The sequence below is a fragment of the Scatophagus argus genome, chromosome 2 (genome assembly GCF_020382885.2).
Source record: "Scatophagus argus isolate fScaArg1 chromosome 2, fScaArg1.pri, whole genome shotgun sequence".
NCBI lineage: Eukaryota > Metazoa > Chordata > Actinopteri > Scatophagidae > Scatophagus > Scatophagus argus.
The window spans coordinates 9,541,668-9,568,931 of NC_058494.1; the positions used below are offsets into that span (position 1 = coordinate 9,541,668).

Sequence of the window (27,264 nt, forward strand, 5' to 3'; positions counted from 1 at the left end):
TAAGTCAGATGGGAGATTTGAAGGTGGTTTTGGGAGCTGCACTTACAGAGCAACCATTTAAAGGCTACAAGGAGTTAACAACTGTTAAATACAAAATATTACACAAAATTTTCTCAGCTCCATACAACAGCTGGATTCAATGATAAAGAGGTTAGTCCCAATACTTTTGTCCATATGATGTACTTCAGTGGCCAGAAAGCAAAGGTTTCATAAGCCTTATAGGCTTAGGAGCCACTGCTTTAAGGAACAGGAGAAATTTATCAGGCTGGAATGAGCAAAGAGGAGATCTGACCTTTGTCACTGTCTACGTTTTGTGAAGGGTAATGGGAAACTGAAGCTATGTCGGTAACAGGAACTCTGGGAGAGAAGGTGACGACAAAATACTCACATGGCAATGCATATTCCAACATCAAGTATTTCTGCAAGGGAGCGTGTGAGGACAGGAACTTAATGGTGTGGAACAGATAGGACATATACAATCAAGTAATCTTCACAGTCATTGAGGGTGAGTTGATTTACAGTAACACTGTGTGAATAGCTTTTATAACGTCATTCTTCATCTCTTGCAAGATAAAAATATTCCTTTCCTTCTCACCTAAATAGGACTAGTATTTCACAATATTCCACTTTCTGTCTTAAATTGAACTTTTCTTTTTCACTGTCGTTTCAGGAAAGAAATGAAATGTTCACACAGCAGATAAAGTGTGAGCAAGAAACAAGGAACTAAATCAACATAACTATTTCTTTCCTTTTTTTTCTTTCAGGAAATGCAAAGCACCCTGACAATGGCTTCAGTGAATTACTGTACCTCAGTCCACTTCAAATGAGGCAATTAAAATCATCATCCTCTAGTAAGAAACTGTCTGGTTATGGGTACATGTGTTTCTGTATGAGACAAAGGCCTGAGTGATGCTTCATCACTGAGATGTGATGTTGTCTCTTTCAGAGAAGCTGGTGTATAGCGGAGCAGGACTTGTGATGGTTGTCCTGGCCGTGGCCACAGTTGTTCTGATATTCTTCATACATCGAAGAACAGGTAGGAGCAGAACCTCTGGTATGAAACTCATAGACTCATATAAAAATATTTTCAGAATATGATAGCAGTTTGTAACACAACATAAATAGACTTAGCCTAACAGCTATCAATACAACCTAGCAATAACATAAAATCATTCAGGCCTGATCATCATATGAAGTATCCATGAATATAGCTATATATAAATTAAGTTTTCAAGCTTCTGAGTTTGCTTTGCTTATGTTACAAACCTTCACTGATCACAAATTAATGACAGAAAGAGCATTTATTATTTATAGGTAGAGGTGTCCTGTCCTGTTTTACAGATATCTCTCTTTTAATGATGGTCTTTGAGGAAACGGTCTGTCCCAAGTCACGGGATTTTTGTTGTTGCAATATCACGAGTGACCACTGGTGACAAATTAGCAGCAAAGCAGCACATCATTACTTCCTCTTCAGCAGCCAATGATCACGCAGGCAATATTGACTCCAACTTCACATCATCAGAGTCTCAGATCGAGTCACACAATCTCTGCTACTCAAGTGTTAGCTTCAACAGGTACACAGAATGCAGCACTCTCACAGCTCACACAGCAGCAGTTACATATTCCACCATTAATTACATCTCATCAGACGAGTCAGCGTTTTGCAATGTCTGATCGCAGTGCTGATTTTCTTCACTGTTAAATCTTCTTCTGTTAGGAAGTTCGAGTTGTGTTAAATAGTAAACACCCACCACACATTTCCATTCTAAGAATAAATACATTGTGCTAACTCTGGATGTATTTATTTTTAAATATCCATCATGTACAGCAGATTAAATTAACATTCAAAAATCAATGGATAGATTTTCTTGTCCTTGTATGAGTGTTTCTGTTCGTGGGTGATTGCAGTGAAGAAGTGAAAATATGTTCACACCCATTAAGGTACAGCTTGAATGAAATGGGAACTGAAAAAATGATATGTTCAAAAGAAAAGACCACAGTGGACAAGCTTCACACAGAGCTCTGTTTTATCCCACCCACGCTTGATGATAAACCTCGAGACTTCCTGCTTGGGACTCCAGTAATACCTCAGAAAACATCTCGGATCAACTTCAGTGGTCAGAGAGTTGGTGAAGGGCAGAGAAACTCGTAGACACAAAGAAAAACTCAAGCTGAGAGAGAACTGAACAAAGATAATAATGAGGAAAGAGCTTCTCTTTGTCATTTGGCTGTCCTCTGGTGAGTGCTGAACATATTCCAGTATCTCTCTACACTGTTGATTTTTAACTGCTGAGAATATTTGCCCCCTGAGTCATTTTGAAGATACCGTAATTAAATCAAAAAAACAATCGCCTGTGTTTTTCTTTGAAAGGAATCAGAGGCAAACAATCAAAGATTCACCTATCAGCCCAAGAAGGAGGACTGGTCAGCATCTCCTGCCCATATGACCCTGGGTATGAAGGATATCCTAAATATTTCTCTAAAGGTGATTATGGTAAAAGGTCTACGATTATTAGAACCACTGATGGAAAGCCCAAAAACACCATAAGAAAAGGGAAATTTTATCTCTGTGATGATACCAAAAAACGAATCCTGAACGTGACCATCCATAACCTGAACCTGAATGATGCTGGGACATACTGGTGTGAAATAGATACATATGGTTTTGATCCTAAAATACAAATTGAACTCAGAGTCCACAAAGGTATGTCAAAGTTAGCTATTTTCTTTCTGTCGTACATTTTACTGCTGTTGTTTTCATTCTTCATCCATCAACACACACTGTCATTCTTTGACAGCTCCTGCTCCTCTAAAGCCTCCAATGGCCACCTCCAGTCCTCCTATTTCAAACACAGTTCAAGTCCTCATGAGGAATCAGCAGCATTCAGCAAGAGCTACAGGTTATTTAAACCACGGGTCAGCGATTGTGTTCAAGTGCATTTAGAAAAAGCCGGGTTGCATGGTTGTTTAAAAAAAGGTGTTCTCTTTGTTGGACTTCTTGAAGAGATTCATACTTCTAGACAAACAAATGCACTAAGACAGCATTAAAAAAATATAATAAAGGGGAATTATAATATATGAAACTGAAATTAAAATATGTAAAAAAAAAAAAATCAAGTAATCACAACTATATATTTAAAATAAAAATCTCTCGTATCTCTCGCCCACAGCTTCAACTCTGCACAGTAAACACACAAACAGTCTGACTCTAGAAAATCTAGAAAAATACACCAACATGTTAGCTTGTACTCATTGTGAGGCCAGGATAAACGGATGAACAGTGTTCAGCTGGCAAAACTGTGCTCTAGAAAATGACTACTGCAAACCAGTTTTAACTGGCTTCCAGATTTTCGGATCCTACGTGTATTACACATGAAAACTCATTTCTCTTTTTGTAACTTTGCAACTGAAAATAGAACATGTCTTTGTTGCAGTTTTGAAAATATTGAAAGTGAGCTTGCAAAATACCAATCTGTAGCTACACCTGGTCTCTCCTCTGGTAACACTTGTTAGACCCCACACAGCACTCCCTACACTGACCCAGAACAACCACAGAAAAGACATCTTTACAAATCTATAGGATTTATTAACATTAAGACAAAAACACAACCGACAAAAGTGCTAAATTGTTCACACTCCAGAAGTCTCTGCTTCAGACACTGGCAAAGATGCTTTTGAAAGACTTCCCTCCCATGCCAGGTGTACCTCACTGATGAATTAGGATGCAGAACACCCGGTCAAAGGTGGAGAGAAGGAGGGGAGAAGGGATGAACAGTGCAATGGGAATAAAAGGTGAAAGGGGTTTTGTGTTGTTACTTTACATTTCTGGGTCAGTTAGACTCCACTCGTTGATTAGGACAAAGTCACTTTTAAAGAAGTGCATTTTGTGTAAAGTACAGCTATGTTTGATTTTGCATACAAACATGTGAGGAGGTCCCAAGATGCAGCACATGAATAATTAGTCTCACTATGAGTCAGCACTTTCACTGTTATTAATCTCTATATTTTTTTTCATCTGCCTTAATCACTCTGTATGATTGCACAAAAATAACTTTCACCCTCATTCTAAGATGCAAATACTTACGGTAATGTTATGTGCTTGAAAGAAGAAGTTGTCTTGCTTGTACAGGAAGACAGAAGGTGTGGTGGAGGGCTTAAAACAGACAGGATAGAGTAAAATAAGAAGTATAAGAAAGGATTTGCAATATAATTTGGAATAAGACTGAGACAATGGGAGCATCACTAAACGTCATCATCTTCTTAACAATGGGTAATTAAATGCTTCTCCTTGTGTTTTTTTTTGTTTTGTTTTTTTTTCTTGACTAGTGTGAAAAATATTTTGGCAGAAACCTTTTGATTCATTCATTCATGATGAAATAACTTTTTTCTTGCACTTATTTGGTAATAGTGAGTGCAAGTTTCTTGACAGGAACCAAAGGAGGGCCTGGCAGCATTACCTGTAAGTACAATGAAGATGTGAAGCATCATGCTAAATAATCTGCAGAGCCACGCTAGCTTGTAGGATGTCAAAGTAAAATAATTTCTAGAAGATCAGTCATGAAAAGTACATGCTCATATGTAATTGAGGTACTCACACTTCAGTAGATTTTTATTTTCTGTTTCTCCTTGACAGCAGTGTAGAGGAAAATGTAGTTTTTACTTTACATTTATCAGATCGTGAGTTATTTTGCAGTTTAGGATTTACACACATAACATGTAATCATATGTATATGATTACATAACATGTAATCATATACATATTGTCAACCAAACTATGCTGCTGTATACTGTGGTGGTTAAAATGAGCTTCATCATAACAAACTGCAGCACTGTGATAACACTTATAAATATAGATCCTGTTGATGCATCAGGAAATGAAAAACTTTTTTAATTTCCTCAGCTTCTTGCACTGCGCAATGCTGTGCGATACTAATTTCTGTATTGGTTGTTTTCTCTTGCTCTCACTCACTTGAAGCCGACATGGCTCATTAGTTGGAAAAAGCTGCTGTCATCCTGCCGTGCACCAATCAGGATTTCACGATATTTGCATCAGAATCTGAGGACAGGCAAATCTGATCAATCTACATCCACCCACAGCAGAAAGTTTCCAATGTTATAGTCTGAACACATACCTTTATTGTTGCGTATTTAATATTTTATTTAAATTATTAAAGTCACTAAATAGAAATACTTACGTATAATCACACACTGCATAACCTCGATGGGCAGTGAGCACTTTTCCTTTTTAATATTTTTATATAAATCAGTTCTTTACTTGTCATGGGCCATATCAAGCAAATACTCTGTGTGCATGTACGACCTTAAAGCAGTTGTGTGTGGTGTGGGCTAAAATGTTAAATTTATATAAACTTATGCTGCTGAAAGTACTAAAGGTCAGCCTTCAGTTTCATACTCAGTCATGCTTTAACTCTCTGGCAGGTGTCAACCCACCAGTGAACAAGACTGTTAAAAATGGAGACTCTGTTGCCATCAGCTGCCTGTATGCGACAGCTGGTGAAGGCATGATGAAACACTTCTGCAAAGAAAAGGAAAACTTTAACTGCACAAGTCTAGTATCGACTTACACTGCAAATTACACAATACGAGAAAGGTTTACTCTGACAGATAACGTACAGCAAAGATACTTCAATGTGACCATTTCCACACTGAGCCATACTGATGCAGGAAGATATCGGTGTGCTATGGAAGGATATAACAACAACAACAACTCCATTCCATGTTTGACTGAGATCCACCTGTCTGTTTTCAGTGAGTACTGATCTGCCTTTAATCATCTTCATTCAACAGTAATTGACATAACATCAATTTGTATACACAAAAAACACATTTCAACACAAAAGTCGTAGTGATGATGTCTATTTTTCACATTGGGGTGACATTATGGGACCCTGTAGCTACAAACTGACTGTCCCTGTCCAGACATTTCTAATGAAAGTGCTGAGATTTTTCGGGTGAATCCTTTAAACTGCAAGAAACTAATATATACAACAGAATAAGACAGACATGTGAAAGGGAGATTTGATATAAATGTTAGCAGGACCACGAAGAACTTCCATGTATTAATCCCAGCCCAGATGCCAGAGTTGGCAACTTTTGGGTTTTTTTATGTTTTAACAAACAGTTTTATTTTTGCACTGTGTTTAAGACCTGGTTAGGGTTAGGCCTAGGAAAAATACTTGATTTTGTCTCCCCAGACACAGCTGAAAACTCTTGCAATATCTTCTTTAAAATGTCCACTTTCATTGGCACAAACACTGCTGGAAAAGAACTCATTTCATCAGAAAGTGCTATAACACGTACTGTGGAAATGTTGCATCAAGATGTTTCAGACCTCACCAGCTTTAGTATGAATATAAGCATTTTCTGTATCTGATGTCAGCAACATTTCAGGGGTAAGACTGGGAAAGTGAACTGTTCAGAGATGCATCTGTTTGGACGTTGGTAACAGGTGATAGTATTATTGATTGAGGACTTTTGCTTCACTCAGCTGAAAGTAACACCACACCCAAAACATCAGTCCGTCTACCATCTTCTGACCAAGGCACTGCATTCCCAGAGGATGACAACCCTCCAAACACAGGTGAAAACTAAACAGTTGCTCATCATAGCTTGATAAATAGAGACACACTTCACCTGCAAAGCCACACAGTGACATAACCTCTAATTTCAGTGAATTTTAAAGGCCAGTGAACCTCTGCTGGCAGCATCTATTCTTTAGCAGTTTCTACTGTTGTCTCCTGGCTGCAGGTATGATTGGAGGTGTGAGCGGATGTCTGGCATTGTTGGTGATACTTTTGGCTGTACTTCTACTGGTTAAAGACAAACTACTCAAAACACAAAGTAAGGACAACATTCTTGTTTTGAATTCTCATTTGATTTGCAAAATGCAAAACAAAATTTTGGTAACCTATCAAAGTAAATTTCTAGCTTGAGTCTCATGAGTGTATTAACTTACAAAACAGATCCTGTGACTTTAATGCTGAGTAACTGAGACAAAGAATTTTCAAGCCGATATGAATAGAGTAACTTTGAATGCTGACAGATAAAAATATCCTGTTGGCTCCATCTCTGTCAAATGTTTCAGTGTGTTGTGCTGCAAGGGGATCATCAGAGCAGCGGACAAATATTGGACATAACACAGAGGTATGTTTGTGTGTGTGTGTGCTTCTGTGTATATGGGTTTGCGCATGAGAACAACAGCTGCATATATCACATTGCTCCACTTATTCTGCAGGGAAATCATGGAGATCACAACTATGAAGATATAGAGATGCAGGAGCCGCAGGCAAGCCCAGGAGATGCACTGCTGTCCGTTTATTCCACCGCCAGCCTTCCCAAAGATGAGCTCCATTATGTCAGCGTCAGTTTCCAGAAGAACTCTGTCAGTGTTTCAACAGAGGACAACCAACCTCCTGACACAGTTAAAAATGGCTCCTGTGACTACTCCTCTATCAGCAGTCCTCAGGTTGCCACCCATCCTCCAGTGACAGTACAGACTGTGTATTCTACAGTCTCAAAGCACAGGGAAGAGACAGGCAATGTTTCACCTGATCATGTTAAGTGTGAAGGATGATTTGAAGGAGCTGCGTTTGCTCCACTGTCCGTTGACACAAAATATAAAAAAGTAATTTAGTGACATTTATGAGTGATAAGATTGATTCCACAGTGGGGAAATTCACTAGTGATGGTCCCTTTCACTTAGCACAATGTAGAGTTTACCAGTTAGCTACCTAGCATCTATTATAGCTGTGCAGCAAATAATGTAACACACACTCTGAATATGCTGATTAAAGCCTTGTATGAGAACACTGCTGCCTCAGGGTCACTCACTCTTGGTAAAATCTCACTTGCTATATATCACTTTCATTGGATGAGGACGTACTCCACACAAAAATTACCATCAAATAGAACAGAATCAACGTATTGGCAAGCCAAGTCACTCTTTGCTCACCACAGAATGTTTACAAATCAAGGACTAAATAACCATTGATTCACACATATTCTGTTACCTGATCATTTGCAGTTAGTCACAAAACCCTGCAAAGCATTATTGATGATTAGCTATAGATTTTACTTTTCAATACTGTAGGATCAACAGAGATTAAATCCCATGCTGAAGTACATAACAACAGGTTGTGAACCAGACAGAAGTCATGTGTGATACACTGAACACCACATGATGTATCAGAGGCACAACAAATTCAATTTTTATTTGATTTTATTATTTTTTGTTGTTTTAGCCAACTGTTTTGAACTTTCTAATGAATAAACATAATAAAATATCCTCATCTTATAAGTACAGTAAGTTTCACTTATTTCTTTCAGTTAATCATGAAATGTTCCATCAAAGCTCCTGAGTGACGAGCAGGGCTAAATTCAGCACACTCTTTTCTCTTGAGCTTGTTTTGTTCTACAGCGCCCTCCTGTGATTTGCTGGTGTGACGACTGTCCATCTCACAAATATGTTCAATATTCACTTTGACCTCCAGCTTAGACAAACAGTCTCTTCAAGCCAATTTAATGAATTGTATACTAAAATGACTATAACTTTGGAAGACAGTCACTTGTTCAAAGTTCGTTTCAGTGTTCTTGTGAGCACAAGGCTTCTGTTTTAAGAAAACAGTCATGTTTTATGGGCGATTATATTATATTATTGACACTGTATGGGGTAACTGAGACGCACCTCGTCAAGCTGATTAGCTTGTTTGTGAATGCCAGCCATAATTGTTTTAATTATGGTAGCAGAAAAAAAAGAAAGAAAGAAAGAAAGAAAGGAAAAAAGATTTTGTTAGTGTTTGTGGCTATTGATCTGAAACTTGAGTTGCAGGTTATAGGAGAGTCATGGGTGAGATGTGTGTGCATATGCAAACGGGAAATTGATACAGAAAATATGCATTGAAAATGTCTGTTTATATTAAAAAGTCTTGATTTATATTAAAATTGTTTGGTATGTGAAATATCAAAAACTGTGAGAGCCAATCAATTTGAAAATGTAACAGCTGCCAGGAGCTGATCTGAAAACAGTGGGGAGTATGTTTTTGGTATATTTTTTGATAGATTTTGCAATGTAATTGAATGATTTAAAAGCAGAAGCCAATAATAAATGGCTGTCTTGGATGAAGGCCTCAGTGAGGTAGATGTCCTGGTTATTGTTAGTGCATTTATGGTGACAGTGAAGCTTTTCTGCTTTTTGGCAGGTATAAACCAGGTGGAGGTAAATCAGATTTGAGTGATTCATATTTATTTACACTAAGACTACAGACGAACATAGACCTACATTGCATACCTCCTGTTTCAAAGTGCAATTGTAAAAACTGTTTCGTAAAATGATGACATGTCGGTGTACTTTGACTGACGTCCCAGCTAACCAATGACAGTGGAAAGTGATGCTTGGGGCGGAGCCACAATCTCCGGCGGAGGCAGGGTGTCGCCTGACCGGATGATGACAGAAGTTTTCGGTGTAATGTGGCTACTTTTTATCATGCAATCAACCAGTTTGCACTCCCACCAATGCTCTGACCACAGTCGGGACTCCTTGGTGTAAACTGCCTTTGCTTTTAACATAACACACTCACAGAGACTCTGACAGGCTGTGCCGCCATCTGGGAACTTTTGGTTTTCTGGGAGAGCGACCCCCTGGCTCTTATTTGACCGGACAGTAGAGTAGATTAGAGCCCGCTGGGCTGACCGAGGTGTTGCAATGGGAAACCGGGGAATGGAGGACCTCATTCCCCTCATCAACAAGCTCCAGGACGCTTTCAGCTCCATCGGACAGACCTGCAACTTGGATCTGCCGCAGATAGCGGTTGTCGGCGGCCAGAGCGCAGGGAAGAGCTCCGTGCTGGAGAATTTCGTCGGGAGGTTGTACCGTTTATATGTATTCTATGGATTCATTTGACAATGTGAAACTAATTTCTACCCTGTTGGGTGTAGTTTGTGACTGCTGCAGCTCTTTTAAGACAAACAACGACGAGCTTTTGCGTAAAAGTCGCCAACTAAGCACTTGGTTACGCGCTCTGTATGTCGGTGCCTCCCAGTTTCTAACGTTTTTTTTTTCCCAACTGATTCTTTCCATTTTGAATCTGAGATATTCACGATCCATAATTACGCATTTTACGCAAGTAAACAGCTGTTAACTGAGAGACAAAACCGAGGGGAAATCGGTATAAAAGGTGTCTGGAGGTGACTTTTCTCGAGAGCTCCACGTCCAAAATGTATCCAGCTGCAATATGATTTCCTCAGCAGGAGTTTGAACGCTGATCTGTGCAGTCTCTGCTTCATTTTAGGCCCATTCTGTCAAACATTTACTCAGGCTGGTTTTCCTTGAGACTGGTTGCCCTGAGGTTGTAAATACATCTTGATAGGCCTCACATCACACAGTTCAGGTCAAGGGTGAAACATATAAAGGTTGTTGGCAGGTTTGATGAGGTCATTGTCAGATAGATGAATCATTGGAGGGTTATAGTACAAATTAAAAAAATTCCCGGGTCTTAACTTCCAGCAATTTCTTTGTGTTGATGATGAATGAGTCATGAAGGAATTTGAATGAGCAATTGTGGATTCTCTGATGACAAATAGCTGCAAACCAGCTGTTACATTAGTGCCATATGTCTGTTCAATTTACAGCAAAGTAGTGCATAGTCACTTTGTTTTGCTGTCAAGACACAGGAACAAAACCACTGAGAGAAAAGTAAAAGACTGGGCCGTGTTGCTGCTGCACAGGCCTGATCTGCTGAAGATATCTGTAGTGGCTTTGTGTTTTTATTTCCAAGTGAAGGTGGCCCGGGAAAAAGGGAACACTTTACTCTTGTACATGTCAGAATGATTTCACTTGTTGTCCAAGAGATAGGGAATGTTGATTAGGCAGCCACGTCTCCTTTTTTTCCTGTTGCCTTTTGTCTCCGAGTCCCGAGCAGTGGCTGGGGGAGACAGTAGGGGCATTGATGTGTTTGTGCTGGGGTCACCAATGATGTCACCAGCTGCACTGTCATGTGTATATGACACACTGGGTACCAGATACCCATAGAAGGTTACTTAGCTGTTTTCATGTTTGTTAATTAGATGTATTTATTTAGATTTATTTGGTTAGTTCAGAGTAGGGTTTATCATCATCGTTTCATTTCATTTATCATTTCAAACAGAGAAAGGATCGATAATTTGATGCGTTTGACAACCTTAATTGAAAGTTACCAGATTCTGAACTAATTCTGATCAGCAGCCACAAGCCCAGCAGTGTTCAAGTTACAGTGATGCAAAACACCTAATCCTCACCTTTGAAGAGCTGTAAGCAGATGTTTGGGTGGGATGTTTACTGGATAAATGTCAGTAGTTTAGCTGATTAACTGTTTTGTTGGTAGTCGTGTTATTCATTCCGTGCTTTCATAAGTGACAGGAAGAGATGAGGAAAGAGGATGGGAATCACTATTGTGTAACATCCTGTCTGCTCTGTCAGCAGTGGACATCAGGCACAGAGTGTGTGTGTGTGTGTGTGTGTGTGTGTGTGTGTGTTCAAATGTGTATGTGTTTTTCTGTGTTGTGGCCTCCTTAACTTACACTGAAAGTCAGTCTTTGCTACTGACCTGGCATGCAGACAGACAGACAGACAGACAGACGGGCTCATAGCCTGGAGACACGTGCAGTCAGTGACCTGGACATGATCACAATTGAACAGGAGTTTCCATTCAGATGAACGTGTATGTAATGAGACGAGCAAACAGAGAGACGCGTTTCCTTCTCTTTGCACTATTTATGATGGACAGGGTTGTAAGTCAATCCTTTGCTTCCATCAATAATGCACACGTGCATTATTCACACATGCACTCACGAGGAATCAGTCTGAGAACTGACAGAAGCTAACACATGTTTACAATGTTCGATGACAAAATGCTGATGATTCCCTCCGGTTTGTGTCTCTTTATGGAGAAAACGCGTCATCTTGTTAAGTAATTAATTATGTAGGGATTCCTTATTAATGACAGAGAGAGCGCTTTCAGTTTCCCTTTGTTTTTATTTTAACATTTGATTTGACATGTTGCTTTTGTCCTTGTCCCTGAGCTGTGTGTATTAAACTGTGCTTCTGTCTCCCTCTCAGGGACTTTTTACCCAGAGGATCTGGCATCGTCACCCGCCGTCCTCTCATCCTCCAGCTGGTGAACAATAAAGCAGGCAAGTTGCATACATGAGTTAGAAAAGCAGCTCAGTCGTGTGTTTAGCAAAACTAGCAGTTCCATTTGACAGAAAATGAATAAGAATGAGTAGAAAGTAATTGATTATTTCATGTCCAAAAGATGTCAAGATATGACAAAAGGAAAGTGAATCATATAATGATCATCAACACATTTTACACACATGCAAGTGAATGTACACCTGAAAAGTGTGGACCCACTCCTTCCCAAAAGTGTGCTTAAAAATTAATATTGTTAAGATCTTATTACATTATTTCTGAAACTATTTCAGCTCTCTGTGCCATCTTCCCCTCTCACTCTCTATGTTCATCACTCCTCTCTCTTGTCTTTCTCTGAATGTCTCCCTGTAGAATATGCCGAGTTCCTTCACTGTAAGGGACGTAAGTTTGTGGACTTTGAGGAGGTCCGTCAGGAGATTGAAGCAGAGACTGATCGCCTCACCGGCTCCAACAAGGGCATCTCCCCCATCCCCATCAACCTCCGCGTCTACTCCCCTAACGGTAACACGCACATACAAACTCAGCCGTAAAGGTGTGTGTGTGTTTGGCCACTGGATGACTTATTTCTGACTTCTGGCTTTCCTCTCTCAGTGCTGAACCTGACCCTGATCGACCTGCCTGGCATGACCAAAGTGGCTGTAGGAGACCAACCCCCTGACATCGAGCACCAGATCAGGGACATGCTGTTGCAGTTCATCACCAAGGAGAGCTGTCTGGTCCTGGCTGTCACCCCGGGCAACACTGACCTGGCCAACTCCGATGCCCTCAAGATCGCCAAGGAGGTGGACCCTCAGGGTAAGGGGATCTGGTGAGACTGTGTGTGTCACTTGCTACCTCTCCTTGAGAATTTTCTTTAAATGTAATCATTTTTTGCTCTCATTTTGAACAAGGCTAATTACTCTTTGCTGTATCTTGCAGCCGTTATCACTCTTTCTATTAATTCTTGCCTCAGTGCAGGAGTCAGCATGTCCCAATAATTAAAGACTTCCTGGCAGCACAAAATGTCTGAATAAGATTAGTTATGAGATATAATTAAATTTAACTTTCTCCACCTTTGGCCTTCTTTCGTTCAATCCAGAAGATGTTATTCACCATTTAATAACTAAATGCAATGTGTGGACAGTTTAGCAGCCTCACCTCAGAGTGTAGACGCGGACGCACAGTCTTGTTTTTATCTTGTACGCAGTATGTGCTGTATGGCCCAGATACCACAGGTTTTTGAAACCTGAAAAAGATTGACACACTGCTGTTGCATGACATTGTCTCCGTAAATGCTGATAATAATCCTTTCATCTTTGTCTTCAGGACTGCGGACCATCGGTGTGATCACAAAACTGGACCTAATGGATGAGGGGACAGACGCGCGAGACATCCTGGAAAACAAACTGCTGCCACTCCGCAGAGGTTAAGCCCGCACACATGCATTTTGTATTTTTCATTAGTTTTTATTTTGATATTAATTTTTTGTTTTCAACTCAGTGGAGCCTCACATCATTTCCAGGGTGTTTATTGTTTAAAAGTGTTCTTTTTTAGTTTTCAATTGTTTCAGTGTTATTTTTTTCCATTACAATACGAGGGGTATTTGTCAGGAGCAAGATGAAGTTTCAGAACTGGTATTACAATACAAACACATCTGGTGAGATTAACAGATTGACAATTTTAAAGCAATGGAACAGTTTAACATAAAGTCATCACAAGTCCTGTGCAGTGTGTAGTCTCAGTCTGAGGTGATGCTCTAGATAGATAGATAGATGGATATACTTTATTGATCCCAGGCTGGGAAATTGCAGTGCAGCAGCAGCAATACACACAACAAGCTAAACAAAATGTTAAAAATAGCAAAATAAAAAGTGGCATATACAAGGCAATATAAAAAAAGTATATGTACAACAGTAAACAGTGTAATGTAGTGCAAAATAAAGTAGAGGTAGAGTGTAAGGTGCCAGTAGAATGTAAGGTGTAGTGAACTGAGTGAGTAAAACATATAAAGTGCGTAGTGATCTACTTTGTGGAACACATTTGGATTTGGGTTAGTGGTCAGAAACATTCTGCTCTTTGGGTGTTTTGTCTGTATTCTTCTGCAGGGTACATCGGGGTGGTGAACCGCAGTCAGAAAGACATCGATGGGAAGAAAGACATCCGCGCTGCTCTGGCTGCTGAGAGGAAGTTCTTCCTGTCTCACCCTGCATACAGACACATGGCAGAACGTATGGGCACGCCACACCTGCAGAAGATGCTCAATCAGGTGAGAATCACATCCGAGCATCCTTGCGAGTCAAATATATACGAGGTCTTGTTTTAATTACTCTTCGTTTTTTCTCCAGCAACTTACCAACCACATCCGAGACACGTTGCCTGGGTTACGCAGTAAGCTGCAGAGCCAGCTGTTATCACTGGAGAAGGAGGTGGAGGAATACAAGAACTTCCGGCCTGACGACCCCACGCGCAAAACCAAGGCTTTACTTCAGTCAGTGCATACACACACAGATGCAGGCACACACAGATGCTCTCTTTGTTCCAGAAGTTGAGACTTTTTCGGTGTGCTGTGTACAATCTGCAGGATGGTGCAACAGTTTGGCGTGGACTTTGAGAAGTGCATTGAAGGCTCTGGGGATCAAGTGGACACCTCCAACTTGTCTGGTGGAGCGAAGATAAACCGCATATTTCATGAGCGCTTTCCGTTCGAGCTGGTGAAGGTGACCAGTGTTGTTATTTTCGTCGTGATTATCATCATTATGCTTTTTGCTCTCTGTTGTTTTATTGTTACAAGGCAAGGGGCAAAGTCCCATTTTTGTAAGGGTAACAGGATGGCTCAAGCTATCACTGTGAAGTTAATGTGCTCTCTTTTGTGTTTGTGTGACTGGTGTTGTAATCTGCATAAATACTTTGTCTTGCTGTAGCTGTGTTGCATAAGCTCTCATAAATCCAGCACTAAGGAAAGGCACGCAAACCCACAGACTCAGTCCAGCCTCGAGTTTGTCTGTGTCGTTTGTTGTAGCATTCAGAACAACTAAATTCTTTTTCGCACTGTGTTTCAGATGGAATTTGATGAGAAGGAGCTGAGGAAAGAGATCAGTTATGCCATCAAAAACATCCATGGAGTCAGGCAAGTTGAGACGGCGTGCGACCAGCACATCACATGTAGCAGCTTACCTGTCTGCCGGCTTTCCCCCTATTTGTTTGTGTCCATTTAGCTTAATAAAGACCCACAGTCTTCTCTGTGTCTGTCCTGTTCATGTCTCTGTTAAGAGTTCTGGCTCTTCTGTCTGTCTTTGTTTTCTTTTATCTGTGACATCTCTGTTTTTATTCAGTCTCCCTGGCTGCTCGTTAGCTTCATGGCCGTGTTCCACTCCATTTCTCTCAGTGTCTGTCTGCTCGTGTCTTCCTTCGTCTCTTTGTCTGTCTCATATTCTTCCTATATGTCTGTCTACCCCTGCCCCCGACATCACCTCCTCCTCCATGTCTCCATGTCTGTCTTGTCTGTATGTCCTTCAGGACAGGCCTGTTCACCCCAGATCTGGCGTTTGAGGCCATAGTGAAAAAGCAGATCATTAAGCTGAAAGAGCCCTGTCTGAAATGCATCGACCTGGTCATCCAGGAGCTCATCAACACAGTCAGGCAGTGCACTAATAAGGTATCACTGCATGGCCTCCTTCCCGGCTGCCACACCTGTACATGCACACCAGAGACAAGCCAACTTTAGAGCTGCCAGGGGCCTCTGCCAAACATTTTTTATAAAGCAGCCGTTTTTTTTTTGTTTGTTTGTTTGTTTTGCCATGTGAATTTTATAAATTAAGTTGTTGAAATTCAAAAGAGAGCTTCCATTTTTGCTAAAGTTCACTTGCCTGAACATCAGTGGATATATTTGAACGCCTTGGCTGTACTGCAGTGCCCTGGAGTGGTGTCTCTGAGAGGCTGTGTGGTCAGACACAGACGGGCTGGCACATGTTCTTGTACAGGTTCATTACAAAACAAGCTGCAGGTTTGATTTTGCGCAACATATAGAAACAAGAGCAGGAGTTTACAGCCATGCTGTGGGTCTGTGTGGCTCTGTGAGTGGTGCCAGAGGACATCGAAAGTATCACCAATAAGTTATCATCATCTGAGAGCCATGATTGTCCAAATAAGAGCTGTCAAAAATATTGATTTTTTTTTAATACATATCGATCTGAAACTGTTTCAGTTTATTATTTTATTTTGTTTATATTCATTTTACAGTAATTGGTTTCTATAGAGCATGTCTGACATAGCCCGTAAGATATAGCCTGTTTTGTTTTTCATTTGCACTTTATTGCTTTTTGAATGTATGACGATCTCAGAGGAACTCTCAGACGTGCACTACCTCAAGAAGAATTTTCTTTTCATCAATGTAAAAACGTTTTAGTTTTTACTACAGTTCTCTGCTACTAGCCCAAAAAGTTCTACCTTTATCTTTAAATAAAAATCTAAAAATGTTATGCCCCCAGTGAAAAATTTTCCCGTTTCCCATATTGATATTTTTCCAAGTATCATTTCAAAGTTTAAAGTTCCAGTATTTTGTTGGCACTACCCCAGTGTGATGATTTCATGATGATTCATCCAACAGTTGCTGAGATAATGTGGCCTGGACCAGACTGATATTAACATCTACAGAGCCATGCGGTTAGCGTGGTTGAAAAGCTGTAGCCGGAATATGAGCTGAAACTGCACTGAACTCTTTTGAAAACCTGCAGCTTGTTTCTGTTGTGTACGCGAAGTAAAACTAACTAAATACCTTTTTTTTCTTTATCCTTTCCTCAGTCTTCATCACCTTTCTGCCTTTTTTAAACTTTAATGTTCCCCAAACTATTCCACCCAACTTTGGGTTTTTATGTATATATATATATTTTTTTTACCACTGTTCCCTTTTCCCTCATCTTGACCCACGCTATACCGCCTGCTCCTCCACCTTACATTAAACCTCCTACTCCCATGATGCCTCACCACAGGACAGGCCTGTTCACCCCTGACTTGGCGTTTGAGGCCATAGTGAAAAAGCAGATCATTAAGCTGAAAGACCCATGTCTGAAATGTGTCGACCTCGTCGTCACCGAGCTTGTCGCCGTGATCAGGAAGTGCACTGAAAAGGTAAACAGGGTCAGTGGAGAGACAGATTTAAAAAAAGATAAATAAAATAAACAAAAAGATGACTATAGAGTGAAGGGGAAAAATAAATGCAAGCAAAGAGCATAGAGTGATGGACAAAGTACAAAAATGACCCAAATATGATGGACTAACTTATCGCTGTCTTGTTGATCGTTACCCCCTCACGGCTGCCTGAAGGCTTCACTCAGCGCCACTCGCCTTACCCTGTGGTTCTGTCTTTAATGACAAATCTAAATGTCCACTTACCCCATCAGCACTGCGAATGGTGATTTATGTAACAGCCCCTCACCCTCCCTCACCCTCCCTCACTGAGCCAATCAGATCCCCACTGACACTAAGAGATTCACTTGCTTAGACATGGCTGTTTTCACCCCATCTTGTCAAGACGGATTGTTATATTTTTCCTGTGATGAATCCTTCTCTGCACCACTGATGACTATAATGTCCCGTCCTCACACACAAAGACTCCACCAGACCCTACACTGTCGTCTTCTGTTTCTGATCTTTTCTCCGTCTTCCTCCCTGATCTGTTGAGACTCACTATCAGCTTGAGAAAATCTTGTACTAATGATGATTTTTAATTTGCTGTTTCATTACAGCTTAGCTGCTGTCCCGACTTCTAAATCTCAAGCTGATATGGACATCATTAGTGCATGCCTCCTGAGTCTTTGCCTCCTGATGCCATGCCTCATATCGGTGTTTATTTTTATTTGTTATTGTGTATTTGGGTGCCGCATATGAGGTTGCACAATGTATGCAGTGTTGTGTAAGCCTGCACAGGTGTGTATCCTGTCATCACAGTGCCTGCAGCAGTGTTTTTCGTGTGCGTGTGTCCACAGCTGGGATCATATCCTCGACTGAGGGAAGAGACCGAGAGAATCGTCACCACCCACGTCAGAGAGCGAGACAGCAAGACCAAAGACCAGGTGTGTGTGTGTGTGTGTGTGTGATAGAGAGAGACAAACGCAGCTTACCTGTGCATTTGTACAGTTTGATTTCTTTGCATGGGAGTAACTTGTGTGATGTTTTGCCTCTCAGGTGCTGTTGTTAATAGACATTGAGCTTTCCTACATCAACACTAACCACGAAGACTTCATTGGATTTGCCAAGTAAGACATTTTCATTTATGATGAGACCAGCCTGCTTGTTCTCATCATAAAATGCTTAGTGTTGTGCTGACATTTCCGTTTTTGGTACTTTTGGACGGAAGAGAAACGTTTGACTCACCATTGCCACAGCCTGACTAATACTGGGTTGTTGAGACCGTTCAGACATATTTTGGCCGATATGAATTTTTGACATGACATACATAACATACACAAACATTTCTGACATGTTTTCGTCTAAATTTGGTTATTACAGAATTGTGATGGAGATTTGAAGTGAGTGGCACGAAATTAAACTTGTAAGTGCTCTCTGGTGGACAAAGTATGCAGTAGCATCAGACAAGACACTCAGACATGGCTTTCTGGGATTTTTGTACTGTAAATCTTTGTTACTTATCAGTTGACATGGACGCCGATAAGTATCCAGCTAATATCGACTACCAACTACATGCATATATGCATCAGAAAACAGGAGTTGTAGAGGCACAGGTAGCTTAGAAAGAATTGTGGCATTAGGTAATCATTTGATCATCAAGTCATTTGATTATATTATTGAATTGTATTGAGTCATTCATATATTAACATTAATATTTGTTTATATACATTTCCTCATTTATTTATTTATTTCAGGATTTATTTCACAGGCGTAATTATTTATTTATGGGTTTACTTTTAATTTATTTAATATTGCATTAAATTGCATTCAATACTGTTCTGCTTCTGTCTTCAGATACAGAAGAACATGACAGCAGTTCATTATATTTTACAGTGTATTGCATATTACTGTGACTGTTAAAGAAATTTTTGTTCACAGCAGAGAAGAAATGAAATTACGCAATTAATCAAAACACAGTCGGGAACAGTTATGACAATATCTTAATAATTTAATTCAGATTTAAACAAAAATGTCCAAAGCTGTTCTCAGTTCCAGATTTAATGTCTTTGAACTTTAGATTTGACAAAAATGAATAAATTGAAGTCGTCACTTTAGGTTTAAAGAAACAGTGACAGGTATTTGTTACAATTCTCTGAAATTTTATGAACCACAAGAAAACAATAATTACTGAAAGTAATGATTAGTTGTTGCTCCAGGTGACAATGAACTATAAATCCATATTATGAGTTATTATAATTAGTTTTAGTTTATAATTAGTTTTTTTTTTTTGTTTTCTGCGTCTGGCTTTGTGTATCATACCAGCGTTGATGTTATTGAATCTCTCTCCTGCAGTGCCCAGCAAAGAACTGCTGCTAATGCCACCAAGAAGAGAGTCATGCCCAATCAGGTAACTCACCAAACACTGTCCCCCCCCCCCCACCATAACACCTTCACTCGCATCACAGCAGCTGCTTTCTCCTGCTGTGTTTGTTTGCCGGTCTCTCCTGTCATTGTTGCCCTTCGAGACTTCGCATTTACACACTCTTGTCTGTGCCCCTCTTGTCCTCTCTCTTTATTCACCTTTCCTCTTTCTCCTCTTGTGTTCCTCCTTTTTTACGGCACAGGGAGAGATTCTTGTAAATATCGTAATGATCATCAGCCCCCCCCCGCACCACCACTTGTCGCTTCCTCTTTGTGTGGGTGGGGGGAGTCAACGGTCATTCAGACCATGTTAAGAAACAAAATTTGTGCTCCTTAATTAAGAAGAGGGAAGCAAAAGAGTTACACTCACAGACGAACCATAAGAACTGGATACAATGCACAGAGATGACGGGCATTCATTCCAGTCTTTTTACTTTCTTACCCAGTGAAAAGACCAAAATATTTTTCTCTCATCCTGTTTTGATTCAGTATTGTGCAGCCCACTGTTCATCTCTTGCCCTGTCCCTTTGACTTTGCACTGGGAAAAAGTCAGTCTTTTTGCTGATCAGTGGTCTTTTGATTACAACATTGCAATCATAATAGTAGCTTACTAATCACAATTCTATGTATTGAATGATATACACAGGTAAATGAAATCAATATATCAATATCTCTTGGTATATTTCACCAAAAGTACAGACCCTATCAGACAGTGTCAGTCTTTCACTTATGGAGGTCCTGATCAGGTTTTGTGAGGCAGTATTAATTTTAATTTCATTATCACTTTAAGGACACAGTCCAGTCTCAACCTGCAACAGGCCCACAGCCAAATTAATAATGCAAAAAGAGCAGGACCAAAGGTTTCCTCTGATGCTTCCTGCATTGTTTTGTAGTATAGTAGGATCTCTACAGAGGATGTAAGTATGAGTCTTTTTTGACAGGATCTGGACAGGATTTTGACAAACCCTCTTCAGCTGTTGCAACAATCTGAATTTTAGACTTGATGATTCATCAAAAGGAGCAAAATACGCAGGAGAAAAGAGCCTGAAGCATTGCTACTGCAAACGGGGGAGGGGGGGAGCACAAGAGGGGAGCAGGGAACAGAGTGGCAGCACTTTGAAGATGCAGTTCATCTGTTTATGAAAGTCAAAGCAGCTCTGTGTGCACCGCTCACTGACACTCGCTGTCATATCAGTAATTTAGACTACTGTGTGCAGCTTAGATGAAGCACAGGTGGGTGTTTTTGACAGCTGTCAGTCCAGAGGTAAACATCCTGGCTTTATATGAAATCTGTTTCCATCTAATTTCGTGGTATAAATTCGATCATGATATCTTTTTCTTAACTCATTAACTACTTAATGACTGAAATTGTCTATAGTTATGCATGTTATGCATGATTCAGGGGTGTGCACAAATAAACTGCGTGGGTCAAAGTAAGCAACAGTCAGAAGTTTAAACTCATGATCTGACGTGAGCTTCAGCCCGCAGCAAACTGTACCTGTATGGAGTCAGCCTGACATATCAGGTGTATACTACAGTATAAACACTGAGCGTATTTAACAATGAAATGTGAGCACAGGCAGCAGCCCTGATTATTATGGTGGTCTGTAAAGAAAATGCTTTTTTAGGCTGCATGGGAATGTTTTGTTGCAGCACCACATCTTCCCACAAACTGGCTGACAGCTGAGTCTGTAACGCTGTGATACATTGATGGTTACACCCCCCAGTCCAGGATGTTGTGCATGGCTGCTTATTATCCCTGTGTGTCCCCTTTGTCTTCTTGTCCATCAGTCTGGCATAGAGAGGGATGCAGAGAAGGTGACTTTTCACTTGAGTCCATACGTTTGTGGTGTATTCTCAGTTCATACTGTGTGGGTTGATCTGAGTGCAATCTGCTCTTTCTTTTTTTTTTTTAAATGAATGATATTGTTGCGCTTGCATGGCTGTTGTGCTGTATTTTGAAGTCAACTCTCTAGCCTATGACAATAGTTTTTTTCTTTCATTTCTTTTGAGTATTACATTTGCTTGCTGTAGACACATAATGCCCCTCTTGTGGGCCATACAGATTAGTCACCCGTTGGACTCTTGTGTGCAGGTGATCCGCAGAGGCTGGCTCACTATAAACATCAGTATCATGAAGGGAGGATCCAAGGACTACTGGTTCGTCCTGACTGCGGAGTCTCTCTCCTGGTACAAAGATGAGGAGGTGAGGCTGCCTATGGGACAGTAAATCCCAGTAAATTTACTTCTGTGGGATAGAGAGGAAGTGTCAGCTACCACCTGGTAAAGTAACTCGTGAGTTATTACTGTAACACTGCAGTAATATTGTACTTATGATGTGCCATCGGATAGCACTTTGTTGTAACTTGAAGTTGTTCTGTTTATTTGTTGCTGTTTGGTTTCTTCCATATGGATCATGACATCGCTGGGTGTTTTCTCAGGAGAAAGAGAAGAAGTACATGCTGCCTCTGGACAACCTGAAGCTGAGGGATGTGGAGAAGGGTTTCATGTCCAGCAAACATGTGTTTGCCATCTTCAATACTGAGCAGAGGTATGGATACTAAGATGTTTTAAAATAGCCACATTTATGGTGTTAGTCTGTTCATTAGTCTTTGGTTAATGTGTGTGTGTGTGTGTTACAGGAATGTGTATAAAGACCTGCGACAGATTGAGTTGGCATGTGACACTCAGGAGGATGTCGACAGCTGGAAGGCTTCGTTCCTCAGAGCTGGTGTTTACCCAGAGAAAGACCAGGTACACAAGAGTGTGTTCACTTGTTAAACACTGCAGGCACTTTACAAATTCTTTTTACAGCATTCCAGTATTTCTTTAAATGTGGCTTAGGGATAATTAAAGCACACTCTGACGTGTGTGTACCAGAGATTTTGGTCAAAAGGACAAAGTTTTAAACTTTTACATTGTTATCCTGTTCCACAATCATACTCTGTGCACTAGCCTGCTGGTCCAAGAAACAAACTGGAGATCTAATATCCAGGCCAAAGTTTTTCACAGTTTACCTTCTACACTAGCATACTCATGTCATGTACAAAGTATTTACATACAGCATTTTTGAAAGGATTCATCTGATAGCGTATCCACAAAACTTGTTATTCATGGTCAAAAATATCAGTGTAGTGTGGATGTAAGGCTGAAACTGCAAAAAAACAGTATTTGCATGAGTTAAAAGTGCAGTTAAAGTCCCTTACAAGATCTTTATAAAACAGTAAATAATCAATAAATTAAACAGTTAATGTAAAAACTTAGTTAAACTTAGCTAAGATTTGATCTACAGTGGCCAAACAACCCAATAACTGTCAAATCAAATATTGCTTTATCCTGATTGGTGCTCAGAGATATGCAACGCACATTTTTTCCAACAGAGGCCTGCCCACTTCGAGCCAGCACAAAGCACACTAAAAACAAAAATCAAAACTGGGCCAGCATCTCTACATCTCTGTTTGTCTTTGTCTCCACCAGCCTGAGAACGAAGATACGATGAATCCAGGAGACACCGTGTCCATGGACCCGCAGCTCGAACGTCAGGTGGAGACCATCCGCAACCTTGTGGACTCGTACATCAGTATCGTCAACAAGTCCATCAGAGACCTCATGCCTAAGACCATCATGCACCTCATGATCAACAGCGTAGGTCTCTCTTTCCACGTATGCTAAATGAAAAATGAGACGGAAAGTTATTTATCTCGAACATTTTCTCCTACATAATCTTAGCTTGTATTGATTCCCCTTCCTTTTTCCTCTAACATCTCCAGGCAAAGGACTTCATCCACTCTGAGCTGCTGGCCTACCTGTACTCTGCTGGGGACCAGGGCAGTCTGATGGAGGAGTCGGCAGAACAGGCTCAGAGGCGAGATGAGATGCTGAGGATGTATCACGCTCTGAAAGAGGCCCTGGTCCTCATAGGAGACATAAGCACCACTACTGTTTCTACCCCAGTGCCTCCACCAGTAGATGATAGCTGGATTCCCAAGGAGTCAAGGTAGGAAACATGAAAAAACACAAATATATCAGCCAGTAATTTAGATGATTTACTAATAGCGTCACCATGACATAGCGTGTCCACCAGAGAGCACTAACGCGTTGTACAATGTCTTGTTTGTGTCCTTGTCCCAGTTCTTTAAAACAAATAAATCTAAGGGCTCCGTGAGCAGGTGGGAATGAACATTTACTTTACATTTACGAAACAAATAGTCGACCAGAGTTCTGCAGGTCAGAAAGGGTGACAAAAGTTATATCCAAAACCATTCCCTTAATGACTTGATATCATATTCCTTATTGCTGAGGCGACAGCTGGCAAACGTCTGTCTAATCAGCATCACTTTATTTCTCTGCATATTTACACATGCGTGACGAGCAGTTTGAGGGTACTGCCACCAAATGTAAATATGTGAAATCATTTGTTCATGTTGTATATCATGTAATTAAATCCTCTTATCTAAACATAAAAAAGGCATAAAAATGTATTTGGCCTTAATTTGAATAATATCATTACTAATTAATTCACGCTGGTCTTTTTGTGAAGTGAGCTGACGGTATGACATCCTTTATCACGTTTTGAAATTTGACTATTTGCTGAGTACCATCCCGTCTCTCTGTCTCAGTCCTCCTCCGGCGTCCCGCACTGCCTCAGCAACAGCGCCCCCTCCCAGCCGACCGCCAGCAGTGAGGGGTCCCAACCCTGGTCCTCCAGCCCCCCTCAACCCCTCACCGGCATTCGGAGCACCACCCGTGCCGTCCCGACCTGGCCCCGGCCAAGCTGCCTATGCAGGCGATCCCAACACTGGCGCTGTGCCTCTTGTCCCCTCCAGGCCGGCCCGCGTGCCTCCTGCGCTGCCGCCCGGGATTCCCAGGTAAAACAGTGCACACACATACACACACAGGCACACAATCTGATGGCTTCATTTGTGGCTTTGGTGTGAGTGGAAGTTGCCGTGGATTGTTGGGAGTGCTGGTGATGGGTTGTACTAGGTGTTCTAGCTTTTGGTGGTTTGGGAATCATTGGTGCATGACTATCTGATGATATTTTGCCTTGCATGTTTCTTTTCTCCCTTCCCCTCCACCCAAAACCTCCCCTCCTCTCTTCTCTCTTCCTGCAGCAGAAGACCCCCGGCTGCTCCCAACCGACCCACTGTCATACGTCCTTCAGAGCCCTCCCTGCTTGACTAGAAACACACACACACACACACACACACACACTAAAACATCTTTCTTTTTGTTTACACTTTCCAATTTCTCTTGAGCAGAGATAGTCATGCTTTTTTCATGTATATTCCTATAACTACCAACTTTGTCCTATTGTCATCTGTAATCTGATGCTGTTTCAGTCTGTGCATTTCAGAAACATTATGTATGAAATTTTGACTTTATGTGTAGGTAGCTTTTTTAAGTATTTGATGAAATATTCTGTATTCGGCTCAATGAAAAGGGATACATTTGATGAATTTTTCGACTGAAAGGTTATGAACCCGAAAGTCATCTTGAATTTAATTGAATTGAATCTTGAGTTTCATTTGAAATGAAATGTGTCTTAAAACAACATGATTCATAACTTTTATATAATGGCCGAGAAAACACTTTTAGAAGTAACCGTTTTGTGAGTTGTATACCTGCTAACTATTGTCAGAAATCTTACACACTAAGCACCTCGTTAAGTAAGCAGCACTTTTTTGATAGCATTTTTTCCTCATCGTTTCACATGTTCAAAGTCTGCCTTCAAAAGTGCTTATTGAAATTAGACTGGCCAATGGAATTGGTCTGCTTTATTATTTTTGGCTAATTGCTTTAGTTTAATTGAGGTAAGAATGATTTCCCACCACTGCTCATCCTTGATGAAATTTATATATAAGTGCCTTGAGCAAACATTTTTTTATAATTACTTAATATCACCTTAAAAAGCCATAATGAAAACCGATGATCATGTAAGAAAAATGGCCTGTCTTTCAGATGAGTGATGGACTGAATAAAAAAGAGAGGATGAAGGTGTGGTGGCTGCTGCTTGTTCTTGCTGTTTGATGTTCTTCGCTCCATTTCTTCTGTCAAATTCTCATGCACCGCCAGGCCTTTCTTTGTTTTGTTTTGAGTACCTCTTCTCTCATTGCATCTGTTGTTTGATCTGCCGTCTCCATGAACAGGCAGTAAACATGTAGCACATACTTCCTGTCACTGTATCACACTTTGGGCGCTCAGCTCAGCGAGTGCAGGTCAAGACCCGCTGACTGGCATGATATTCAAATGAAGACAGCCATGCAGAACAAAAAACACTTTCTTACACACTGCACACTTTTCCGTGTGCAGCCTGGCATATCCGTCCTGCCTTACTGTATGATGGAGCTGTCAGTTACCATGGTAACTGTGGTTGCCAGTGGCAACACCACAGTGCAGATAGTGTTACTCATTGCTGTGGGGCTGTTTGTAGAATCGAGCAGGAATGACTAAAGGTATGCAATTGCACTCCTCTGTTATCTAGAGAGTTTTCATTCTCCATTGTGTCTGTCAGGTGTGAGCTACTGATCCTCTAATGATCAGGAACTGACTGGGAGTATCTTGATTCTCTCTCACTCACAGGAGACCTCCACAAGTCCCCTCTCGTCCCAGCTACTGGTGAAGGAAACTCACATGTTAAGCGCTCCGACAAGTGAGGCAAAAGAAGATTTTCTGTAACCATTTCCTATGTACATTTCCAAAATTTGTTTTTTAGAAGACATTTCAGAAAGGCTAAGATGAAGAAGTAATTGGTATAAATTCTAACATACGGTTGTGGCTGGACCAAATCTGACAACCTGTGTGTGTTGGGCTTGCTCCAGTCCACAATGTGAAAATAATCCGACTGCAAATAAATGAAACAAAACAAAAATATTGGTAACCTCTGTACAAACGGGTATGTTATTAACCTTACAGAGTATTTCTACTATTTAACCTGTAGGCCTGTGGGCAGAGGATGTTGCTATGATGTTATGTAAAGCCCTTTGAGACAAACTGCTTGTAAAAATGGGCTATACAAATAAAGTTGTCTTGTCTTGTGTAGCGTAGCTCAGTGATCATCTGTTTTTTTTCTCTTTGCCGATAAGTACCGCTGAAACACTTGGTCTCCTGACGCGTCTGTCAAACCTGAGGATGGATGAGTCAACCAGTGAATGGAAGAAAAATCTCTTTTGTGCCAAATTAAAACATCAGGAAACTGAATCCTGAAACAAACTTTGCAAAAAGCAGATTCAACACATACATTATATTGTAATGTTCTTTTAGTTCCTTCAAGACTGGAGAATAAAGTAACTTACACTCCTGCTTGCAAGATGCTGTACTCATTTTAACTTACATTTTTGAGCTCTTCTCTAGCAGCCACATTTGTCTCTATTTAACCTTTATACCAACTTCAGCCTAATTTACAAGCATATGATAATGTCAAAGTTGTTTTCGAAAATGTTAAACGTTAGGGGGAGCTACATCAGCATAATTCAGGTGTCTACAGGTGTTTGGTCTCAGACTGCTGAGTGGCTCTGGGGAAGTAATGTACA

The 27,264-nt window shown here is 40.7% G+C and overlaps 2 protein-coding genes across 11 annotated transcripts; both read left to right on the forward strand.

The window, feature by feature from the left end:
• Positions 1–393: 393 nt before the first annotated feature.
• LOC124068794 (CMRF35-like molecule 8) lies at positions 394–7,829 on the forward strand. Of its 7 annotated transcripts, none has more exons than XM_046407286.1 (11): positions 394–505; positions 765–851; positions 947–1,036; positions 2,372–2,704; positions 2,799–2,900; positions 4,409–4,459; positions 5,440–5,769; positions 6,509–6,601; positions 6,769–6,861; positions 7,106–7,164; positions 7,256–7,829. In XM_046407286.1, the coding sequence occupies exons 2-11, from the start codon at positions 824–826 to the stop codon at positions 7,592–7,594; spliced, it is 1,518 nt and encodes a 505-aa protein (XP_046263242.1). In that variant the 5' UTR covers positions 394–505; positions 765–823; the 3' UTR covers positions 7,595–7,829. The 7 variants fall into 7 exon arrangements, with proteins under 7 accessions (XP_046263242.1, XP_046263250.1, XP_046263246.1 ...); XM_046407291.1 differs by lacking the exon at positions 394–505 and adding an exon at positions 1,475–1,574 and having other exon boundaries at positions 833–851; XM_046407294.1 differs by lacking the exon at positions 2,799–2,900 and having other exon boundaries at positions 395–505; positions 2,372–2,485.
• Positions 7,830–9,428: 1,599 nt separating this feature from the next.
• LOC124068858 (dynamin-2-like) lies at positions 9,429–25,725 on the forward strand. Of its 4 annotated transcripts, none has more exons than XM_046407369.1 (20): positions 9,429–9,882; positions 12,113–12,186; positions 12,557–12,706; positions 12,797–13,000; positions 13,511–13,609; positions 14,290–14,450; positions 14,530–14,672; positions 14,766–14,901; positions 15,244–15,311; positions 17,173–17,311; positions 18,169–18,255; positions 18,368–18,438; positions 19,664–19,718; positions 21,828–21,938; positions 22,174–22,283; positions 22,375–22,486; positions 23,210–23,377; positions 23,503–23,729; positions 24,352–24,600; positions 24,847–25,725. In XM_046407369.1, the coding sequence occupies exons 1-20, from the start codon at positions 9,722–9,724 to the stop codon at positions 24,914–24,916; spliced, it is 2,595 nt and encodes an 864-aa protein (XP_046263325.1). In that variant the 5' UTR covers positions 9,429–9,721; the 3' UTR covers positions 24,917–25,725. The 4 variants fall into 4 exon arrangements, with proteins under 4 accessions (XP_046263325.1, XP_046263333.1, XP_046263316.1 ...); XM_046407377.1 differs by having other exon boundaries at positions 24,850–25,725; XM_046407360.1 differs by lacking the exon at positions 17,173–17,311 and adding an exon at positions 15,701–15,839 and having other exon boundaries at positions 9,430–9,882.
• The last annotated feature ends 1,539 nt before the right edge of the window (positions 25,726–27,264 follow it).

Coding starts and splice junctions, on each gene's coding strand:
- LOC124068794 (XM_046407286.1), top strand. CDS start 824: ATGAGGCAATTAAAATCATCATCCTCTA. Junction 1,037..2,371: donor CTTCATACATCGAAGAACAG/GTAGGAGCAGAA, acceptor TTTCTTTGAAAG/GAATCAGAGGCAAACAATCA. Junction 2,901..4,408: donor GCATTCAGCAAGAGCTACAG/GTTATTTAAACC, acceptor ATTTGGTAATAG/TGAGTGCAAGTTTCTTGACA.
- LOC124068858 (XM_046407369.1), top strand. CDS start 9,722: ATGGGAAACCGGGGAATGGAGGACCTCATTCCCCTCATCAACAAGCTC. Junction 12,187..12,556: donor GCTGGTGAACAATAAAGCAG/GCAAGTTGCATA, acceptor GTCTCCCTGTAG/AATATGCCGAGTTCCTTCAC. Junction 18,439..19,663: donor GACTTCATTGGATTTGCCAA/GTAAGACATTTT, acceptor TCTCTCCTGCAG/TGCCCAGCAAAGAACTGCTG.